The sequence below is a fragment of the Pseudophryne corroboree genome, chromosome 8 (genome assembly GCF_028390025.1).
Source record: "Pseudophryne corroboree isolate aPseCor3 chromosome 8, aPseCor3.hap2, whole genome shotgun sequence".
Classification (NCBI taxonomy): domain Eukaryota; kingdom Metazoa; phylum Chordata; class Amphibia; order Anura; family Myobatrachidae; genus Pseudophryne; species Pseudophryne corroboree.
The window spans coordinates 52,428,468-52,451,540 of record NC_086451.1 but is presented as its reverse complement, the minus strand read 5'-3'; the positions used below and the strand labels follow the sequence as shown (position 1 = coordinate 52,451,540).

The 23,073-nt window shown below is 45.3% G+C and overlaps 1 protein-coding gene across 1 annotated transcript in view; it reads right to left on the bottom strand.

Annotated features, from left to right (window-relative positions):
* Window positions 1-9,661: 9,661 nt before the first annotated feature.
* Window positions 9,662-23,073, bottom strand: part of FAM120C (family with sequence similarity 120 member C) — a 127,997-nt gene continuing 114,585 nt past the window's right edge. The window contains exons 13-16 of the mRNA XM_063936371.1: window positions 19,874-20,072; window positions 19,659-19,797; window positions 19,291-19,354; window positions 9,662-16,701 (exon numbers count right to left, since the gene is read on the bottom strand). Coding sequence (XP_063792441.1) covers window positions 16,477-16,701; window positions 19,291-19,354; window positions 19,659-19,797; window positions 19,874-20,072 — 627 coding nt within the window. The 3' untranslated portion in view covers window positions 9,662-16,476. The remainder of the gene's footprint in view (window positions 16,702-19,290; window positions 19,355-19,658; window positions 19,798-19,873; window positions 20,073-23,073) is intronic.

The following is a 23,073-nucleotide window of genomic DNA, read 5'->3' as shown; positions in this document are numbered from 1 at the left end:
TATTTTTCCAGCTTCCTATCAGCTGGCTCCTTGAGGGCGGCCGTATCTGGAGACGGTAACGCCACTTGATAAGCGTGTGAGCGCCTTATCACCCTAAGGGGTGTTTCCCAACGTACCCTAATTTCTGGCGGGAAAGGGTATAACGCCAATATTTGCTATCGGGGTAACCCTACGCATCATCACACACTTCATTTTATTTTATCTGATTCAGGAAAAACTACAGGTAGTTTTTTCACTCCCACATAATACCCTTTCTTGTGGTACTTGTAGTATCAGAAACACGTAACACCTCCTTCATTGCCCTTAACGTGTGGCCCTAATGAGAAATACGTTTGTTTATTCACCGTCGACACTGTATTCAGTGTCCGTGTCTGTGTCTGTGTCGACCGACTGAGGTAAATGGGCGTTTTTAAAACCCCTGACGGTGTTTCTGAGACGCCTGGACCGGTCCTAATAGATTGTCGGCCGTCTCATGTCGTCAACCGACCTTGCAGCGTGTTGACATTCTCACGTAATTCTCTAAATAAGCCATCCATTCCGGTGTCGACTCCCTAGAGAGTGACATCACCATTACAGGCAATTTCTCCGCCTCCTCACCAACATCGTCCTCATACATGTCGACACACACGTACCGACACACAGCACACACACCGGGAATGCTCTGACAGAGGACAGGACCTACTAGCCCTTTGGGGAGACAGAGGGAGAGTCTGCCAGCACACACCAAAAACGCTATAATTATATAGGGACAACCTTATATAAGTGTTTCTCCCTTATAGCATCTTTTATATATATACAATATCGCCAAAATCAGTGCCCCCCCTCTCTGTTTTAACCCTGTTTCTGTAGTGCAGTGCAGGGGAGAGCCTGGGAGCCTTCTCTCCAGCTTTTCTGTGAGAGAAAATGGCGCTGTGTGCTGAGGAGATAGGCCCCGCCCCTTTTTCGGCGGCCTCGTCTCCCGCTATTTTTGAAGTTAGGCAGGGGTTAAATATCTCCATATAGCCTCTGTGGGCTATATGTGAGGTATTTTTTGCCTCTAATAAGGTTTTTATTTGCCTCTCAGAGCGCCCCCCCCAGCGCTCTGCACCCTCAGTGACTGTTGTGTGAAGTGTGCTGAGAGGAAAATGGCGCACAGCTGCAGTGCTGTGCGCTACCTTTATGAAGACTCAGGAGTCTTCAGCCGCCGATTTTGGACCTCTTCTCTCTTCAGCGTCTGCAAGGGGGCCGGCGGCGCGGCTCCGGTGACCATCCAGGCTGTACCTGTGATCGTCCCTCTGGAGCTAGTGTCCAGTAGCCAAGCAGCAAATCCACTCTGCACGCAGGTGAGTTCACTACTTCTCCCCTAAGTCCCTCGTTGCAGTGATCCTGTTGCCAGCAGGACTCACTGTAAAGTAAAAAACCTAAGCTAAACTTTCTCTAAGCAGCTCTTTAGGAGAGCCACCTAGATTGCACCCTTCTCGTTCGGGCACAAAATCTAACTGGAGTCTGGAGGAGGGTCATAGGGGGAGGAGCCAGTGCACACCACCTGATCTGGTAAAAGCTTTACTTTTTTGTGCCCTGTCTCCTGCGGAGCCGCTTTCCCCATGGTCCTTTCAGGAACCCCAGCATCCACTTAGGACGATAGAGAAATATCTCTATACACACTGCCATATTTGCACCTCATTCTGGTCCGCGCTGCGCATGCGTGTGCTCTCCCGTGCGTGCGCATACTCACAGTCGCGGGCACCCGCAGGCACACGGTATGCGTATTTACGGTAGAGTTTATGTGATCGTAGCGTGCGACTCAATCGTTACATATTTTCAGTAATAATGTATTTTGTAGATCATGGTCCCTTTGATAGATTCTGAAAGTTTAGTTAACATAGCATGTTCCTGAACAGAGAGATCCCTCTTTGTATTGTACGAAGGGTCTAACAGGGGTCATACAGTGGTGTTTGGTACCCATCGGAAGAGTATTTAAATAGCAATATTCCGGTGTTGGTTTGGAGCGGATTAATCGCTCGTGCGAATAGTTATGGACATAAGAAGTTTATGTCCATTTACTATTATTTGTTCTTATTTAGTCATGCGGCGGGAAACTCAGTATCCCACCCACCTGAACAGTTGGAAGCAGTCACAGCCCACCTGTATGAATCAACCTATGACCTTTTGTTATAATGCGAAGCCGAATTCCTGTGTCCAATGAACAATGAGATTGTAGGGACCATTGAATTGTATTGTATTGTGTGTGGGGCATAAATAGGCAGGCCGACCATATCCAGTTCACTCTCTTCAACGGTTCTCATTGCTGATAATCAGGAGCTGGATATCGAGGCGCATGCGATCGTTTCCCCTTGTGCGTAAGTGTTTCTCCGCAACTATATTGATCTTCTTGTTATTGTGGGCCAATTTCTCTCTCTCTCTCTCCTCCTCTTTTTCTCTTATTTTCCCTTAAATTGTATTGTATTGTATTTCCTGTGTAGTTATCTGGTTAGGTAGTCTATGTTATATTGTAGTGTATGACTTGTATTGTGTTTAACTCTTTTGCAAGTATAGCATTCATAATATATATTTTAGGCGTTGGACCCTGAGCACGGTATCTGTGTGTTTCTTATAGTATTAAGTATTCTCAGAGCGTCGGTGACGCTCGAACAGCTTTAAAGGTAATAAGGTTATACTGTGTTGCATTTACACACTAACATTACACTAAGGTTTTACTGTACAATACACTGTTTATGGTTTAGATACAAAGGTTTAATATAGTGAGCGTCAGCGCCGCTGGTGATCTCCTCGTGGTCCCGAGCGTCCGCTACTCTATAGCGAATCATTACGTTAGTCAACAGACAATAACGTGCCTGCCTGTGATCTCTTGGCCGTGAGTGAACGTGACGCTTGAGCGTCTCGATCACGGCAAAGCGATTGTTACGCAACTAGTGTACCCTTACGGTACTTCATACGTAGATAGCGTACAGTGTTCTTAGACCTCATAAAGGGTATTATATACGATAAATATTTAGCTTTATCAATATGCTGACCTGGGTCCGCAGACCCTGACACGCTGAAGAAAACCAGTGCAGGGTCCGGAGCTGGCCCATGGCGGGAACAACCACGCTCCTGACCCGTAGCCACCCTCTTCACACTGTCTCCCCGCTTGCAAGGGGGAACAGTGACTGACTCGCCACACTTCAGCTTCTGAGGGGGTGGCGGCCTGCTGCCGGGGAGAGCGTTTCACTGCGGCGGGGCGCGAACAGACCCCTCTGAAGCCACCGTCCAGTCAGCGGGAGCAGTGGCTCAAGACCCCGCGGGGCGGACACTGCTTTCCCCCCTCAGTCCCACGCTGCAGGGAGGCTGTCGCCAACAGCCTCCCTGTAAAATAAAAAAACCTGAAAGAAAAAATTACTCTTTACCAGAAGAAATCTGTAGAGCTACCCTAGCTGTGACCGGCTCCTCTGGGCACATTTTCTAAACTGAGTCTGGTAGGAGGGGCATAGAGGGAGGAGCCAGCCCACACTATTAAACTCTTAAAGTGCCAATGGATCCTGGTGGACCCGTCTATACCCCATGGAACTAATATGGACCCCAGCATCCTCTGGGACGTAAGAGAAAATAGGATTTTAATACCTACCGGTAAATCCTTTTTTAATTATTTTAAAACTAAGGTGAGACACATACCAGCTCACACCTCAAACACGCCGTATAACATGGCATTCAACAACAACACATGCAACGGCATGACCAACATCAGTCACAGACTGACAGAACTCAACTCAAAAGGAGCGTAACCATAACCAAACTGCAGATACAGCCCGCACTGGGACGGGCGCCCAGCATCCTCTACGGACTAAGAGAAAAGGATTTCCCGGTAGGTATTAAAATCCTATTTTCTCATACGTCCTAGAGGATGCTGGGGATGCTTCAAGAACCATGGGGTTTATACCAAAGCTCTAGAACAGGCGGGAGAGTGCGGATGACTCTGCAGCACCGATTGACCAAACAAGAGGTCCTCCTCAGCCAGGGTATCAAACTTGTAGAACTTCGCAAAGGTGTTTGATCCCGACCAAGTAGCAGCTCGGCAAAGTTGTAACGCCGAGACCCCTCGGGCAGCCGCCCAGGATGAGCACACCTTTCTGGTAGAATGGGCTTTCACCGATTTCGGTAACGGCAATCCTGCCATAGAATGAGCCTGCTGAATCGTATTACAGATCCAGCGTGCAATAGTCTGCTTAGAAGCAGGAGCCCCAATCTTGTTGGGAGGCCACAGGACAAACAGAGCCTCTGTTTTCCTAATCTGAGCCGTTCTGGCGACATGATTTTCAAAGCTCTGACCACATCGAGAGACTTCGATTCCGCCAGGGCGTCAGTAGCCACCGACACCACAATAGGCTGGTTCACGTGAAACGATGAAACCACTTTTGGCAGAAATTGCCGACGACTTCTCAACTCCGAAGAAGATTAAATAGGGGCTTTTGTGAGACAAAGCCGCCAACTCAGACACCTGCCTTGCGGACGCCAAGGCCAACAACATGACTACTTTCCAAGTAAGGAATTTTAACTCAACCTTACGCAAAGGTTCAAACCAATGAGATTGCAGGAACTGCAATACCACATTAAGATCCCACGGTGCCACAAGAGGCACAAATGGAGGTTGGATGTGTAGCACGCCTTTCACGAAGGTCTGAACTTCTGGAAGGGAGGCCGATTCTTTCTGAAAAAAGATTGACAAGGCCGAAATCTGTACTTTAATGGAGCCTAACTTTAGGCCTGCATCCACACCTGCTTGCAAAAAATGGAGTAAACGCCCCAGTTGAAATTCTTCCATAGGAGCCTTCTTGGATTCACACCAAGACACATATTTCCTCCAAATACGGTGGTAATGCTTTGACATTACTTCTTTTCTAGCCTGAAGAAGAGTGGGAATGACTTCACTGGGAATACCTTTCCGGGCTAGGATTTGGCGTTCAACCGCCATGACATCAAACGCAGCCGCGGTAAGTCTTGATACACGCACGGCCCCTGTTGCAACAGGTACTCCCGAAGAAGAAGAGCCCAGGGATCTTCTATGAGCAACTCATGAAGATCTGGATACCAGGCCCTTTTTGGCCAATCCGGAACAATGAGGATCGCCTGAACCCTTGTTCTTCTTATAATCTTTATCACCTTTGGAATGAGTGGAAGTGGAGGGAACACATATACCGACGGAAACACCCACGGTGTCACTAGGGCGTCCACCGTTATCGCTTGAGGGTCCCTCGACCTGGAACAATATCTCTGAAGCTTCTTGTTGAGGCGGGACGCCATCATGTCTACTTGAGGAATTCCCCAACAACTTGTCACTTCTGCAAAGACCTCTCGATGAAGACCCCACTCTCCTGGATGGAGATCGTGTCTGCTGAGGAAGTCTGCTTCCCCGTTGTCCACTCCTGGAATGAAGACTGCTGACAGAGCGCTGGCATGTCTTTCTGCCCAGCAAAGAATCTTCGTGGCCTCGACAATCGCCGCTCTGCTCCTTGTTCCGCCCTGGCGGTTTATGTACACCACTGCTGTTACGTTGTCTGACTGAATCAAGACGGGCAGACCGCGAAGATGTTTTGCTTGCAGAATGCCGTTGTAAATAGCCCTTAATTCCAGAATGTTTATGTGCAGACAAGCCTCCTGGCTTGACCACTTTCCCTGAAAATTTCTCCCGTGTGACTGCTCCCCAGCCTCAGAGGCTTGCATCTGTGGTCACCAGGATCCAATCCTGAATCCCGAACTTGCGTCCCTCCAGAAGGTGAGAACCGTGCAGCCACCACAGAAGGGAGATCCTGGTCCTGGAAGATAGGATTATTTTACGGTGCATGTCCAGGTGAGACCCGGACCACTTGTCCAACAGATCCCACTGAAACACCCTGGCATGGAACCTGCCATACGGAATGGCCTCGTAGGCCGCCACCATCTTCCCCAGCAACCGAGTGCAGTGAAGAACAGACACCTTTGCTGGTTTCAGAATCTGTTTTACCATGTTCTGTATTTCCAGAGCCTTTTCCACTGGAAGAAAAACTCTCTGCAATTCTGTATCCAGAATCATACCCAGAAACGACAGCCGTGTCGTTGGAACCAACTGTGATTTTGGCAAGTTTAGGAGACAACCATGTTGTTGCAGAATCGTCAGTGAAAGGGCAACATTTTTCAGCAATTGCTCCTTGGATCTCGCCTTTATGAGGAGATCTTCCAAGTACGGGATAATCATGATTCCCTGCTTGCGCAGGAGAACCATAATTTCCGCCATTACTTTGGTGAAAATCCTTGGAGCCGTGGACAGACCAAACGGCAACGTCTGAAATTGGTAATGACAATCCTGAACAGCAAACCTCAGGTAAGTCTGATGTGGAGGATATATGGGGACGTGTAAGTAGGCATCCTTTATGTCGACCGACACCATAAAATCCCCCTCCTCCAGACTGGAGATCACTGCTCGGAGAGATTCCATCTTGAATTTGAATTTTTTTAGAAAGAAATTGAGGGATTTTAGGTTCAGAATCGGTCAGACTGAGCCATCCGGCTTCGGGACCACGAACAGGCTCCAATAAAAGCCTTCCCCCTGTTGTGACGGGGGTACCGTGACAAATACTTATTTTTGACGCAACTTTAGTATCGCAGCGCATACTACCTCACTTTCTAGAAGAGAAGCTGGCAAGGCCGATTTGAAAAATCGGTGAGGGGGCACCTCTTGAAACTCTAATCTGTACCCTTGGGTTACTATTTCTAATATCCAAGGATCCAGGTCCGAGTGCATCCAGACCTGACTGAAAAGTTTGAGACGTGCCCCCACCGTTGCGGACTCCCGCAGATAAGCCCCAGCGTCATGCGGTGGATTTGGTAGAAGCCGGAGAGGACTTCTGCTCTTGGGAACTTGCCACAGCCTGTGACCTTTTTCCCCTTCCTCTCGCAGCAAGGAAGGAGGACCCTCGTCCTTTTTTGTATTTATTGGGGCGAAAGGACTGCATCTCACAGTGGGGCGTTTTCTTTTGTTGTGCAGGAACATAAGGTAAAAATGATGACTTACCCGCGGTAGCCGTAGACACCAGGTCAGTGAGGCCGTCACCAAACAAGACACTACCTTTAAACGGTAACGACTCCATCGCCTTCTTAGAGTCAGCATCAGCATTCCATTGATGAATCCACAATGCTCTCCTTGCCGAGACTGCCATGGCATTGGCCCTTGATCCCAAAAGGCCAATATCCCTTACAGCTTCTTTTAAATACGCTGCAGCGTCCCTGATATGACCCAGAGTCAAAAGCACGTTATCCCTGTCTAGGGTATCTATCTCAGATGACAAGTTATCTGCCCACTTTTCAATAGCGCTACTCACCCATGCCGAAGCAACGGCAGGCCTGAGTAGCGAACCCGTAGTGACATAAATGGATTTTAGTGTATTTTCCTGCTTACGATCCGCAGGATCATTTAGGGCTGCCGTGTCAGGAGACGGAAGCGCCACCTTTTTGGATAGACGCAATAAAGCTTTGTCTACCGTGGGGGTTGACTCCGACTTTTCCCTGTCCCCAAATGGAAACGGATATGCAACTGGAATTCTTTTGGGAACCTGTATCTTCTTGTCAGGATTTTCCCAAGCCTTTTCAAAAAGAGCGTTCAGTTCATGAGAGGGAGGAAACGTTACCTCAGGTTTCTTTCCTTTATACATACAGACCCTAGTATCAGGAACAGCAGGGTCCTCTGTTATATGCAAAACTTCCTTTATTGCCACAATCATGTACTGAATGCTCTTAGCCAGTTTTGGATTCAATCTGGCATCACTATAGTCGACACTGGAATCAGCGTCCGTGTCGGTATCTGTATCTGCGTAAATGCACGTTTCTGTGATCCTGAAGGGGTCTGAGCTTGTGACAATGCATCCTCCATGTATTTTCTCCATGTCTGGTTCTTAGACTCAGATTTATCAAATCTCTTAGATAACCAAGCCACATTTGCATTCAAAACACTCAACATATTTACCCAATCATCAGTCGGCCGTGCCGACACGGTCACTCTCAGTCTTTTCTGTCCCCACTCCAGCCTCCTCCTGGGAAGAGCACTCAGCCTCAGACATGTCGATACACACATACCGACACCCACAACCACACTGGGCTATAGGAGACAGACCCACAACAAAGCCTGTAAGAGAGACACAGAGGGAGTTCTGCCAGCTCACAACCAGCGCCTATCCCGGTACTGAAGCGAGTAAAAGACTGCCCAGACCTGTTAGCGCTTTTATATGTAAATGATTAGCACCAAATCTCTTGTGCCCCCCCCCCCCCCACGTTTTGCACCCTGTTACTTGTACAGTAGTGCGGGAGGCCAGGCTCAGCGTCTCTGCAGCTTCTGTGAAGAGAAAATGGCGCTGGTCAGAGCTGTGAGGGCTAAGCCACGCCCCCTTCATGGCGCGCTTCAGTCCCGCTTAAATCACATATTTATACTGGCGGGGGTCCGTAATTAGTACCTAGGCACTGTTTACACATCTGCCAGTGCTATTTGAGGGTCCTATGCTGCCCAGGGCGCCCCCCCCCCCTCCCCCTGCAGTGCCGTTCTCATGTGGGAGCATGGCGTGCAGCACGGCCGCTGCTCGGTACTTTAAAAGCCGTCTTCTGCCGTCACTGAAGTCTTCTGATCTTCCTTTACTCACCCGGCTTCTGTCTTCTGGCTCTGTGAGGGGGGTGACGGCGCGGCTCCAGGAACAAGCAGCTAGGTGCACCAAGTGATCGAACCCTCTGGAGCTAATGGTGTCCAGTAGCCTAAAAAGCAGAGCCTTTGAACTCAGAGAAGTAGGTCTGCTTCTCTCCCCTCAGTCCCAGGGAGCCTGTTGCCAGCAGGTCTCCCTGAAAATAATAAACCTAAGTCTTTTTTCTGAGAAACTCTGGAGAGCTCCTCAGTGTGCATCCAGTCTCACTGGGCACAGAATCTAACTGGAGTCTGGAGGAGGGGCATAGAGGGAGGAGCCAGTTCACACCCATTCAAAGTCTTATAGTGTGCCCATGTCTCCTGCGGATCCCGTCTATACCCCGTGGTTCTTGAAGCATCCCCAGCATCCTCTAGGACATATGAGAAAAGGGTGATTATCGGCTTTCGGGCCAAGGGTGGCAGTATTTCTGAAACAGCCCCGTTTGTGTACTGTTCACATGCTGCTGCGGTAAAGGTGTACTGTGACTGTACCATTGATGGCCCCATTGCGAACCGACGTGTAGACTGTGGAGCACCACGTGCCATCGATGTGAGCTGAACGTCAGCTACGAAGGTGCGTGAGGGTCGACCAACGCACTGCAGTGGAACAGCTCACTGTCAAAACGCAGCTGGTGGCTACCAGGCGTGTGTCTAAAACAGTTCAGCCCATCTAGCTGCTGTCTGTGCTACACACGGCGGTTACTCTGGCTATTATCTGGTGAACATAATAATGTGTCGCGAGCGGGTATATTAAGCCATGTTGAACTTGATTTAGCTTTCCTTTTTACACTACTATTATTAACACATCTGACTTCTACAGAAGTCACACTGAAAACTTAAGCGATTTGAAACAGTATTTCTATATATTTGTGGAGTATATTGGCCATACACATAAAAGGCATGCAGGCTGTATTTTGTTACATTACTTTGTCCTGTAATAAAATACAGACTGCTCTAAAACAAAGGGACAGAAAAGCAAGAGACGTATTTTACTAAAAGAATAGACTTTATTAAGCATTGTAAGTCTTTCTAACTGGAAACCAAGCTCCTTCATGAAGCATTCCTAAACATTCTGCATCATAAATTCACCTTCTCAGCAACGACAGACATTCCCAGAGATTAGCCGCTCTAACTTACATTGATAAAACTATGGAGATGCTGGGGGGTAGGAATTACAGGAACGGGAAGATTTTGGGAAGTGGGAGATAGTTACACATTACCCATCCACTAAACAGGTGACTAGCATAAGGGGCATTTATTAACAGGGGGAAAAAATATAATCCAGAAGCCATGTTTTTTTTTTGTCATTGTAATTAACACAGACAGTATCCATTAAACATGAATTACTAACAAAGATTCATCGCAATGTAAGATTAACCTAGCTAAAATAAAAACTTAAATAAAGAAACCTGAAATAGAAAGCAGAAGTTTATATTAATTGGGTTCAACAGGGAGCGGGCTTACAAAATATATACTTACACTTTGAAAGTAAGCAAGATTTCCTTTCAAAGGTTTTGTTTCTTCTTGAAAAGTAATTAGCAATTAGTTACCACTAAACCAGGAATAAAAGAAGCATATCATCACAAATACATGTGCAGCAGATACAGAATGGGTAAGGATTACACCCAAAAGGACTCAGGTGCAAGGAATTTTTTTAATTTTTTTTACATTTTTTGTGTTTTTTTTTTAAATTGACGTTTCTTACATTTAAATCTTAAGAAAATGTTCTGTTAGTTTATATGTATTTTTAGAACATCTAAAAAGACACAAAAAAAATAATCTTAAAAGACACACTGATTCAGCAGTTTGTGTTAGAATTATCTCCAAGGATGTGTTCCATCCTTAAACAAATCATCAACTAAAAAAAAAAAAGAAAAAGATATATGTGACAAAAGGTTAAAAGAGTAGAATAATGGATATTAACGGCTGCCCTTTCACGAGACGTCATAAAAGTGAAATGATCAGGAGTTGGGTGTCAAATCGCAAAAACATTACCGGAAGTGGGCAGCATTACTCTCTACAGTCTTTCCCAAGCACAACACAATAGAAGTCCCCACGCACAACACAATAGAAGTGTTTGGATGAGGAGACAAACGGCTCTAAAACAAACTATTGTGAAGATCAAAGTTTAATGTGTACTGGTCACTCACAGTGCAGTAAGGGGAAAGGCCTATGCATAACATAATTGTGAATCTAAGCGGAGTTGTCATAGAAGGTATGGATGGCCCCAGAATACTGGGATTGGTTACTTGTCTCTGGTACTGTAAATCAAAGTACTGCACTGCTGTGTAACATCAGGTAACAGTGTCACGGATGTACCTTGTAATGCCATGTGAAACTGTGCACAATGCAAAGAACAAGGCAATATACACAGCTACTGTTCACAAGACATCCTACCGTCCCCAACAGGCTCAGGTCTTGAGCCATACCAGTCTGGCGTCATATAGATCACAGTAGTTCTTGGGAACCTACCATAGTCAATTTAAGCTATAGATGTATAATAAAGAACAGTGCTACATTAAGAATAACTGCCCGCCCACCCACCTACCGTACCCATTAACACCAAAGTAAAACCTAGCTGGGTAGTTTAACATTGCAAACAGAGACGGAAATGGTTACGAATAACCCATTCTATGCTACTGTACGTGTTCTTAATTGGTTTAAACCAGCATTTCCTGCTAGAAGTGTCTTTCTGAAATCAAACAAGGATTTTTGTGAAGAAAAACTCCAAAAAAAGAAATAAAAAGAAACGTTTGATTCCTTTTTAGACATGTGCCACCCTGATCTGCATTCCTTGATCGCAAACAAAACACAAAACATATTATAAAATAAAACCGAAAGACCACATATTTCACGTCAGAAAGGTAGCAGGAAAATGTGCTTTAAACAATTACGTGGAATAAATGAGATTAGCAATTACTTTAAATCAACATCATAGATTATGGTTAGTGAAAATATTTAAACATGCCTTGGTAAGAGAGGTTCTTTTTAATCACTTCTCACCAGCTAAATAGTGTATTGAACACCCCTCCCCCCCCAACCAAAAAAAAAAAATATGCATAAAAAGGTGTATGCTGTAATACAACCCAAAAAGAGATTAAATCAATACTGCAATTAATAGTGGATAATTAAGTGGATGCTCAGGTGTGATTAAAATTAGTTTCAGTTGTGAAATGCAGTAAGAGATAGAAAATGATAAAACCCACAGAAAGGTATTCATTTGCAACTGCTTACAAAATAAAAATATATTAAAAATATCACAAGTTGATACCTTGGGTGGGAACTGACTGTTTTCCCCCTGCCAAATATCAGGACAGGTTCCCCCCTTATGAACAAGAATATTTGCCCTCTGTTAGCCAGGATGACTGTGGTATGAAAATGGGCCCAATTACAGGGCGCTTTAAAAAGGAATTCTTCAAGAGGAAGAACTCAAGTCCATCTGGTGGCCTAAGCGTAAACAGAGGGGGATTTATGTCTCCATTCCTGGATTAAACGTTCCCAGGACATGTTTGATAAAGATTATCAAAGAAAAGTTCCAAGCAGCGGGGCATCAATTGATGCCATCATCAGAAGAGAAAAGGCTGGTCTGGCTCCCACCATTACCTATCCGGTACCAAGCGGGAACCGGGATTGCCAAACCTGTTCAGCTGCGATTATATTGGAGGTTAGCGAAACTGTTGTAACATTACCTCGCTTCTTTTGTAGAAAGTTTGGATTAAGACAAAAAAAAAACACTAAATGCAATTATAAAATGGCCGATGTTTGAGCCACAACATTGCAATAACATTAAACCAGCTCTGCGCTGGAAATACTCACCATGAGATTACTGCTAGTCAATACAGGAAGGAGGGAACAAATCACTATCTAATTTTTTTTTATTAGTCTTTATTGCTACAAGCGATAATCTGTAGCAAAATATGTCATTTGTTTCAAAGACAAACCATATGTTTTTGGTGATGTGGCTGGCTCCCAAATGGGGTTTATAGAGAAAAATCCTTGCAAAACTGTTGCCAAATCCTGTGAGCGTTACTGAAAATGCTTATAGGGGGGTACTCAATTGTTTGAAAAGTCAGTTGGGTGTCTGACTTTTTTTCCTGTCTATTAGACAGGAAAAAACAGACACCCAACCGATTTTTCAAACAACTGAATTCCTCCCATGGAGTCTACTAGATAATAAGATTTATATCTAGCTGCTCATAGAATAATTTACCTCTACAGAAGCACTGTAAAACATTCAGCTACCCGAAAGCAGAGTTCACATATTAAACGGACACAACCGGATTTTTATCAGTTCCCTCTGAAATGTTATCGCTTAGCAACAAATGGAATGGAGAACTCTTAACACTACTACAAAATAATGAAAGAGTGACACATTGCAGTATACCCCACTGTTGCGGATACACAATTTCTTTCCAAGCCACTACCCACGAGTGAGGGCAACCGCACTTAAGTGAGTGGACTACCAAAGGAACTCTTGCCTCAATGGTGCTTGTCTACATGACCTCTCTCTGTGTATTTACACAGAAATCATTCATTCCATAAAAGGGTTGTTCAATGAGCAGCTACATAGTCAGAAAACGTTCAAGAGTGAACAGAGAACTTCTAAACTCATAAGAGGGAAAAGATGTTGCAATGACCAGAGTATGGAGATCTAAACCAGACTGTTCAAAGATTTATAGGTACTGCAATGAATATCATCTCCAAGACTATAAAATGGTAAGCAACCTGTCGGACACAAAACATGAGCCGGAAACAGATTAAAGAACTTGGGACTTTCCGCCAGCGTTGCCCCACTGCTTCAACTGTGCTGCTTGGAGGATAATGTTTTCAAAAGGGACCATATGATATATATATGCTTGTGGTAATGGGCTATGCAGGGAATTGCAGGATGAATATGGAGGGAAACAAAAACTTACTGCAGGTTTCATCTGTCCAAGCTGCCGAGACAGAGGGGCAAAGTAGGCTGAGTCCATGTATCCTTTAAGTTAAAGAACTCGGTGAAGGCAGTTGTTTTTCTCCTTTAAATATCAGAACAGGCAATCCCTTTCATTAAAGTGCACCCGTCACCTATGTAGAATGGATGCTACCCGTTTCCCATTTTGTAATCTTAAACCAGTGTTCTTGAAAACAGAGCCTACAATTTCATCAGGGACTGGTGCCATCACCGACTAGGATGCACAAGCTGGCATTATCTGCGATGTACCCGCTTTAAAGAGATTGCTTAAATGTAAAAGCAGGATGCCCGCCAATATTCACCTATAGATTCAGGAACGCAGGCTGCCTACCCTTTGGTCAACTGCAACACTAATCCTTCAGATTGCAGCTACACAGGGTATGCAAAGAGTCTTATGGTTTAAGACAGTGGTTCCCAAACTGTGTGGGTGCCGCAAGGTTCTTGCAGGGGTGCCTTGGGTTTGGTGTTCTAGGACCAAATCAAATTATTGATGGTAAAAGTCATAGCTAAACCAGTGTTGAAGAATGTCAATCATAAAATATGTGGACAAACAGAAGCACAACTGTACACCACCACATAACGGACCATAAAGATGATAGGAAGGTACAATTTACTTAATTTAAGAAAAAAAAAAAATCCAAATGTATCAATAAAAAAACGTATCCAAGGGGTGCCATGAAAATAATGATGATACTCTAGGGCGCCGTGATTCAAGAAAGTTTGGGAACCACTGGTGTAAGAAATGTATAGATACCTAAAAACCATTAATGTTTGTGAGAGCCACAGCGGGAATATTTAGTTATAGCATATTAAACTGTGATAAATGTAAAATACATTGTACACTCTTGGGTCTTTTATACAGATTCCAAATTGATCCAAAATGAAAAAACAAAAGTAGACTTTGCACATGTAGTCAATCAGTGTCTACTAACAGGAAATAGAATCAAAGGCCCAAACATATATATATCGTTTTGCATTTGCATTCTACTTAGTAACTAGGTTTATTTTCTAAGGTTACTAGGGTGGGTAGAACTTAAAATAAAAATGGGTTATTTCCCTACAGCTGTAGAGACAGGTGCATTGTGACACACTGCAAGCCCCTCAAACAAAGAAAAGGCCGATGGGTGTTTGGGTATTTGTTCGGCAAAAAAAAAAAAAAACAGATCACAAATAAGTTTTCTCATTATCGTTAAGTTTCGGAGAGGTGGGCGTCAAGCGAGGTTTCCAAATGGAGCGCTGGACATGAGAGCTAAATCTGCCCTCTCCTGTTGTAGCGAGTTACACGTCCGGAGTACAGTTCAGAATCACCACAAACCTCCCCCCAGCAGCGGCAGCGTTCTCGAGGAATACTGGTTCTGCTCAGGATGCAAATGTGGCTTTTACCTAAATATAGATTTCTAGGTTACATAAATAGATCTCTCTCTGCCTCTCTCTGTACATAAAGTCTGTGCACAAACGTATGCATATTCACAATATACACAGTGAGCCTTGTTAGACAAGTTCTAGATCCGTTCTCAGCATGTATCCGTGGCTTGTACCACGGGATAACATATTATGCACATACAATCTTTCACATTACACCTTCATCAAAACTGAGGTTTGACCTCCATGGCGTCAAGCAGTGTGTGGTGAGCTCCTCTTCAGCAATGGGTAATCCATTTGTTACCAGTAGGGGGCACAACAGAGCATTTCTCAATTGATCGTCCTGGAAACACCAAGTTCTAGATAACTAGGCCTTTTTTCCTCCCCAGCTCCTATCATCATTAAAACACAAAATGCCTTTGAGTAGAAGCACACAATACAAATGGGTAACATGTCCTTCATACGTCACGTTAGTGGCCATCAGTCAGATTGAGAAGAGAGGCTGCCCTGTTGCTATTTTACAGGGGCTTACTAGAACAAAGGCATATGTAGCCATGTACTGCAATGCCGCAGATTGGGACTGCGCGGGCCTTCTGCGGGAGGAGCCGTCGAAGGCGGCACAGTGTCAGCGGCATTACATGGTCAGAGTTGCCAGGATTTTACGAAGGAGATGGAGGCAGGTTCCTCAGCTTCCTAACTGGACCGAATGAAATGACCCAGCACAACGCAGGCTTGACCTTATCCGAAGGCAGGAAAAATCTGCCCATGACAGTCTCTTTCCTGAAATTCCTCTTTGTACAAAGGCCATATTTATATATATTTATATATATTTATATATATATATAGATATATGTACATATAAAAAATAATATTAATAAAATTTTGACAAAAAGTCCCACATTATCTACAGGTTGTGGTAGTCTGGCAGGACTCCACATTGGGAGGGTCGGAGGAGGAGAGAGTTGGGAGGCACAGAGAAATGTGAGCGCGTGGCATGGCACCTTCAGTATCCCAGTGGTATTGCCTAATACTGGCTAGACCTCATTAGGGAGCAGAGCACAGCCCTACATGTCAATCATAACGGGGCGAAGGTGAGGCATTATCTATCCTTGGCCATTCTGCCCCCCTTCGTGGTCTCCAGGTAAGTCTGTAGATCACCAGAGACAGTTAGCAGCCTTGAAACGTATATAAAACCATAAGGCAACCACTGTCTCCATACTGTGCAATTTTTAAAGGAGACAGAAGACAGCTTGTGTCAAATTTTAGATCGCACTAAATTAACATTTTAGGTAGGAACAGAAGGTCCTTTTGTTGTGTGGGGGGATAAAAAAACACATTAGACCGGGGTGACATAGAAATCACTCAACAACCACAGCACCATAAAGATTTTAGGTAAATATAGGTGTGGAGGGATACATATTTGGGCCCTGTTCCTCCCTCCGACACTCTCCTCCTCCAATGCTTGCCCTACATGTCCCTGCTCTGCTCACTCCTCCTTTTGTAGTGCTGTTGGACCCAGCTTGTCATCATGGCAATTGTCCACTTCTTCACTGCTCATTCCTGTTAAGTGAGAGGTGTTGCCGTTGCTGCAAGGGTCGGTGCACTCTCGGGATACGGCACATGGTACACTTTGAGGGCTGGATTCTTCCTCTGGAGCTGCACTTCCACTGGTCCCATTCACATGGGATGGGCTGCGGCTGTCTGTGGAACCCTAGAGCAAACAACAACATCACAAACTTAGAGCTGTGCAAACTTGGCCTTTTGTTTTCTTTATTTGGCAAAACATTGAAGTTAGGGGCGCTGTACCGCTGCGGAATGGCCCAACCCGCCCCTCTACACGCCTGTTTTTTTCCTAGCACCCTAAAGAGATACCCAGTCAAATTGGCAATATAAAGCATAATGGAAATGGTGTAGATTGTGGTAGGGTACAGCAGTACATCATCCCTAATAGAACCTACCCCTAAGATGGTCTTCTGCTATCTACTGATTAATCTAAGTACTTCCTATTCTGTTAAGTCAGACGCTTTTATCACAGTTAAACACAAAATCAGTTACTGCGTAGAAATGAGCAATATTTTACACGTGTGTCAACTTAAACATTCTAGAACAATAAGGAGATAAATGCAAATTGGAGACTGTAGCATGAATTAGCCTATGGAACCTATAAAAATAAGTATCGTTGATCTGTAGGATAAAAATATCTAGGGGCATAATCAACTAGCCACAGGGCTCACTGCAGCTAATTGCCCATAGCTATTACATTACTGCAGCCAACCCGCCTGGCAAGCCCCAGAGGGTGAGCTTAACGTGGGGCTGTAAAGAAGAATTTGCATTAAGTGCACCCTCTGGGCCAGGTAATTCCATAACGCCGGGCACTTAACCCGGGAGCTATGGGTCAGCTCCCGTTAGACATGGGCATACCACGCGTGGAAACTGGCAAGTAACTGAACAGCTTCAGGTGTTAAACACTGAGCTGCTGCCATGCAGTAACTATTGCAGCTAATGCCGCTTTCACATCGCACAAATAACCCGGTATCGACACGGCATATTGCCGTGTCGTAACGGGTCAGTGTGCGATGTGAAAGGTCCTTTGCTGAATTAGCGGGTCACCTGACCCGGTAATTCAACCCGGTAAAAAAGAAAGGTTGAATACCGGGTCAGGTGCAGTGTGAATGGGAGCCGTTCCGATGCGACACGGCTCCCATTCACAGCATAGGGAGAGGCGGCGCAGGAGATGAGCTCATCTCCCGGCGCCGCCTCCACCCCCGCTGCTGCTGCGCCCCTCGCTGCTATGGCAACCGACCCGGTATATTGCCGGGTCGGAAAGCCAGCAAAGGAGCGCAAATGCCGGATCTCACCCGGTAAGGACACGTTTCTCTTACCGGGTGGGATCCGGCATTTGCGATCTGAAACTAGCATAATTGAATCGGCCCCCCTAATCGGCAAATTACTGTCTATGAAGACAATATTACCGTTAAGGTGCACAGCTGTATATATTACTCTTTTTTCTTTCTTTCTGCTGTGTACAGACATCTCGGGTATCAAATTCAAACAACAATTTTGTTATCAGAGAATCAATTCACACAAACATTGTGTTAAGACAATATCCAGCATTTTGAGAGCTCCAGAATAGTCTATATGTTGGACTGAGTAAGATAAATAGTTTTTAAAACATATTTGTATGCAAATTACTAATTGTTTTTATACTGGGAAATTTGTTTGAAAAGCATTACACTATAGGGCTATTGTGCTTAAATTTCATATGTACTCTCTGAGTATTAGGGAGACCGTAATCAATTAAGAGGTAAGAAGAGATATATGAATATCTCCAAACTGGCAGGTCTTGTGGGGTGTTTCTGGTATGCAGTGGTTCATACTAACCAAAAGTAGTCCAAGGTAGGACAACCGGTGAACCAGCGACAGTGTCATGGCCGACCATGGATCAACCCGTCTGGTCCGTTTCCACAGAAGAGCTAATGTAGCCCAAACTGCTAAAAAGTGAATGCTAGCTATTGTAGAAAGGTGTCAGAACACAGAGTGCATCACAGCTTGCTGCTTAGGTAGCTGTGTAGCCGTAGACCAGTCAGAGTGCCAATGCTGACCCCTGTTCACCGGCTTAAGTGCCTACAATGGGTACGTGAGCGTCAAAACTGGACCATGGAGCAACGGAATGTGGTGGCCTGCTCCGGTGAATCATGCTTTCTTTTACATCATGTGGACAGCCAGGTGTGTCATTTAACTAGAGAAGAAATGGCACCAGGATGCACTATGGTGAAAAAGGCAAGGGAGTGGAACCAGTGTGAAGCTCTGGGCAATGTTCTACAGGGAAACCTTGGGACCTTGCATTCATGTGGCGGTTAAACAAAGTACACCCATTCATGGCAACGGCATTCCTTGTGGCAGTGGCCTCTTTCCACAGAATAATGCCCCTAGCCACACTGCAAAAACTGTTCAGGGATGGTTTGAGTTGGCCTTCAAATTTCCCAGATCTCAATCCAATCGAGCATCTGTAGGATGTGCTGGACAAAGATGTCCAAGCTATGAAGGCTCTACCTCGTAACTTACAGGACTTAAAGGGTCTTCTGCTAATGTCTTAGTGCCAGTAACCACAGGACACCTTGTGTGAGTCCCTACCTCAAAGAGTCAGAGCTGTTTTGGTGGCACAAGTGGATCCTACACAATAGTAGACAGATGGTTTTAATGGCTGATGGGTACACACACATAAAACTTGGAGATCCTACAGGTGCAGAAAAAAAAAACATTCAAAATGATCCATAATTGCAAAGTTTTGAACGATTACCTGTTTGTTCACTTTTTTGTTATTTTTTGTCACTTTATTATTAACAGCAGGATCTCTACCACGTCTGAGAAGAAAAAGAAAACAAAAAAAGAAATTCACTTCTGCTAGAGAAACTTGTGAAAATAATGTAGTTAGAATTATTAATTCAGTTTTCTTCATCCCACATGTTAACTGCAAACCACAATTGTCAACTAGCCACAAAACAATGCAATATAATCCATTAGTGTTTATGTCGACTACAAATGAACACATCAAAGCAGAATGAGGCCCCACAAATGGAGTTCCCAAAAACCGTTAATACTACATTATCTATATGCAATACTACATTATCTATATGCAAGCTTTTAATGATATGCCTGAATGCTTACCCCTTTCCTGGACCCCCAACCGAGACCACCTGCATGCCAAAAGCTCCCCGGCCGCGAGAAGGTTTGCTGCCTGCCCATTGACCTACAACCATACCCGCAATTTCCAGCTTGCCCCCTTGTGGAGGTATGGGATGAACACCTGTATCAGAGGAAAGAAAACAGTGAGCGCAAGCTAGAACAGACCACCTTGCTCTAGTAACAGACAACACACACACCTGAAAAACCTCGGTTTCTTCCAGGAGGAGGGGGCATAGAACCCATGGCCCTGGGATAGAGTGGAACAGGGTAAAATGGTGGCATCATAGGAGGCATGAAAGGAGGCGGAGGCAAAAGTGGCGGAGGAGGTTGGCGATTTAGATTAATCCCCTCCAAGATGCTCTGTCTCATCTTCTCCACTTTGGCTGCCTGTTCTCCCTGTAATAATAATAATAATAATAATAATAATAATAATCACATGGCTCAAACTTGCATCCTACATATTAAATGGGGAAAACCTAGGGGTAACAGTATTGGAAAAAGATTTGGGAGTACTCATTGATAATAGGCTTAATAACCGTACACAATGTCAAAGCGCAGAAAGAAAAAAAAGGCAAGTAAGATGCTAGCGTGCATAAAACGGGGAATTGAGACAAGGGACGAGGATGTAATCCTGCCGTTGTACAAATCACTGGTGCGTCCGCACCTGGAATATTGTGTTCAGTTTTGGGCACCACTGTATAAAAAAAAAGATATCGGTGAACTCGAAAGGGTTCAAAGGCGAGCTGCTAAATTGATTAAAGGGCTAGAGGGACTGGATTACGAGGAAAGGCTCACTAGGTTGAATATGTATACACTGGAAAAGAGGAGACATTATATATATCTTTAGATATGTTAAGGGGCATTACAAAGAGTTATCAGAGGAATCATTTATTAAAAGAACTCGGTTTAGGACACGTGGGCACTCGCTGAAGCTGGAGGAAAGGGTTCTTCACTTTTAGGGCAATAAGGAATTGGAATTCCTTGCCAGGGAAGGTGGTAATGGCGGACTCTGTAAATGCATTTAAAATAAGATTTTACTTACCGATAAATCTATTTCTCGGAGTCCGTAGTGGATGCTGGGGTTCCTGAAAGGACCATGGGGAATAGCGGCTCCGCAGGAGACAGGGCACAAAAAGTAAAGCTTTTCCAGATCAGGTGGTGTGCACTGGCTCCTCCCCCTATGACCCTCCTCCAGACTCCAGTTAGGTACTGTGCCCGGACGAGCGTACACAATAAGGGAGGATTTTGAATCCCGGGTAAGACTCATACCAGCCACACCAATCACACCGTACAACTTGTGATCTAAACCCAGTTAACAGTATGATAACAGCGGAGCCTCTGAAAGATGGCTTCCTTCAACAATAACCCGAATTAGTTAACAATAACTATGTACAATTATTGCAGATAATCCGCACTTGGGATGGGCGCCCAGCATCCACTACGGACTCCGAGAAATAGATTTATCGGTAAGTAAAATCTTATTTTCTCTATCGTCCTAGTGGATGCTGGGGTTCCTGAAAGGACCATGGGGATTATACCAAAGCTCCCAAACGGGCGGGAGAGTGCGGATGACTCTGCAGCACCGAATGAGAGAACTCCAGGTCCTCCTTAGCCAGAGTATCAAATTTGTAAAATTTTACAAACGTGTTCTCCCCTGACCACGTAGCTGCTCGGCAAAGTTGTAATGCCGAGACCCCTCGGGCAGCCGCCCAAGATGAGCCCACCTTCCTTGTGGAGTGGGCCTTTACAGATTTAGGCTGTGGCAGGCCTGCCACAGAATGTGCAAGTTGGATTGTGCTACAGATCCAACGAGCAATCGTCTGCTTAGACGCAGGAGCACCCATCTTGTTGGGTGCATACAATATAAACAACGAGTCAGATTTTCTGACTCCAGCTGTCCTTGCAATATATATTTTTAATGCTCTGACAACGTCCAGTAACTTGGAGTCCTCCAAGTCACTTGTAGCCGCAGGCACTACAATAGGCTGGTTCAGATGAAATGCTGACACCACCTTAGGGAGAAAATGCGGACGAGTCCGCAGTTCTGCCCTGTCCGAATGGAAAATCAGATATGGGCTTTTGTAAGATAAAGCTGCCAGTTCTGACACTCTCCTGGCCGAAGCCAGGGCTAGAAGCATGGTCACTTTCCATGTGAGATATTTCAAATCCACCTTCTTTAGTGGTTCAAACCAATGAGATTTTAGAAAGTCCAAAACCACATTGAGATCCCACGGTGCCACTGGAGGCACCACAGGAGGCTGTATATGTAGCACTCCCTTAACAAAGGTCTGGACTTCAGGGACTGAAGCCAATTCTTTTTGAAAGAAAATCGACAGGGCCGAAATTTGAACCTTAATAGATCCCAATTTGAGACCCATAGACAATCCTGATTGCAGGAAATGTAGGAATCGACCCAGTTGAAATTCCTCCGTCGGAGCACTCCGATCTTCGCACCACGCAACATATTTTCGCCAAATTCGGTGATAATGTTGCACGGTTACTTCCTTCCTTGCTTTAATCAAAGTAGGAATGACTTCTTCCGGCATGCCTTTTTCCTTTAGGATCCGGCGTTCAACCGCCATGCCGTCAAACGCAGCCGCGGTAAGTCTTGAAACAGACAGGGACCCTGCTGAAGCAAGTCCCTCCTTAGAGGTAGAGGCCACGGATCTTCCGTGATCATCTCTTGAAGTTCCGGGTACCAAGTCCTTCTTGGCCAATCCGGAACCACTAGTATCGTCCTTACGCCTCTTTGCCGTATAATTCTCAATACTTTTGGTATGAGAGGCAGAGGAGGAAACACATACACCGACTGGTACACCCAAGGCGTTACCAGCGCGTCCACAGCTATTGCCTGCGGATCTCTTGACCTGGCGCAATACCTGTTCAGTTTTTTGTTGAGGCGAGACGCCATCATGTCCACCATTGGTCTTTCCCAACGGGTTACCAGCAAGTGGAAGACTTCTGGATGAAGTCCCCACTCTCCCGGGTGAAGATCGTGTCTGCTGAGGAAGTCTGCTTCCCAGTTGTCCACTCCCGGGATGAACACTGCTGACAGTGCTATCACATGATTCTCTGCCCAGCGAAGAATCCTTGCAGCTTCTGCCATTGCACTCCTGCTTCTTGTGCCGCCCTGTCTGTTCACATGGGCGACTGCCGTGATGTTGTCCGACTGGATCAACACCGGTTTTCCCTGAAGCAGAGGTTCTGCCTGGCTTAGAGCATTGTATATTGCTCTTAGTTCCAGAATGTTTATGTGAAGAGACGTTTCCAGGCTCGTCCATACTCCCTGGAAGTTTCTTCTTTGTGTGACTGCTCCCCAGCCTCTCAGGCTGGCGTCCGTGGTCACCAGGATCCAATCCTGTATGCCGAATCTGCGGCCCTCCAATAGATGAGCACT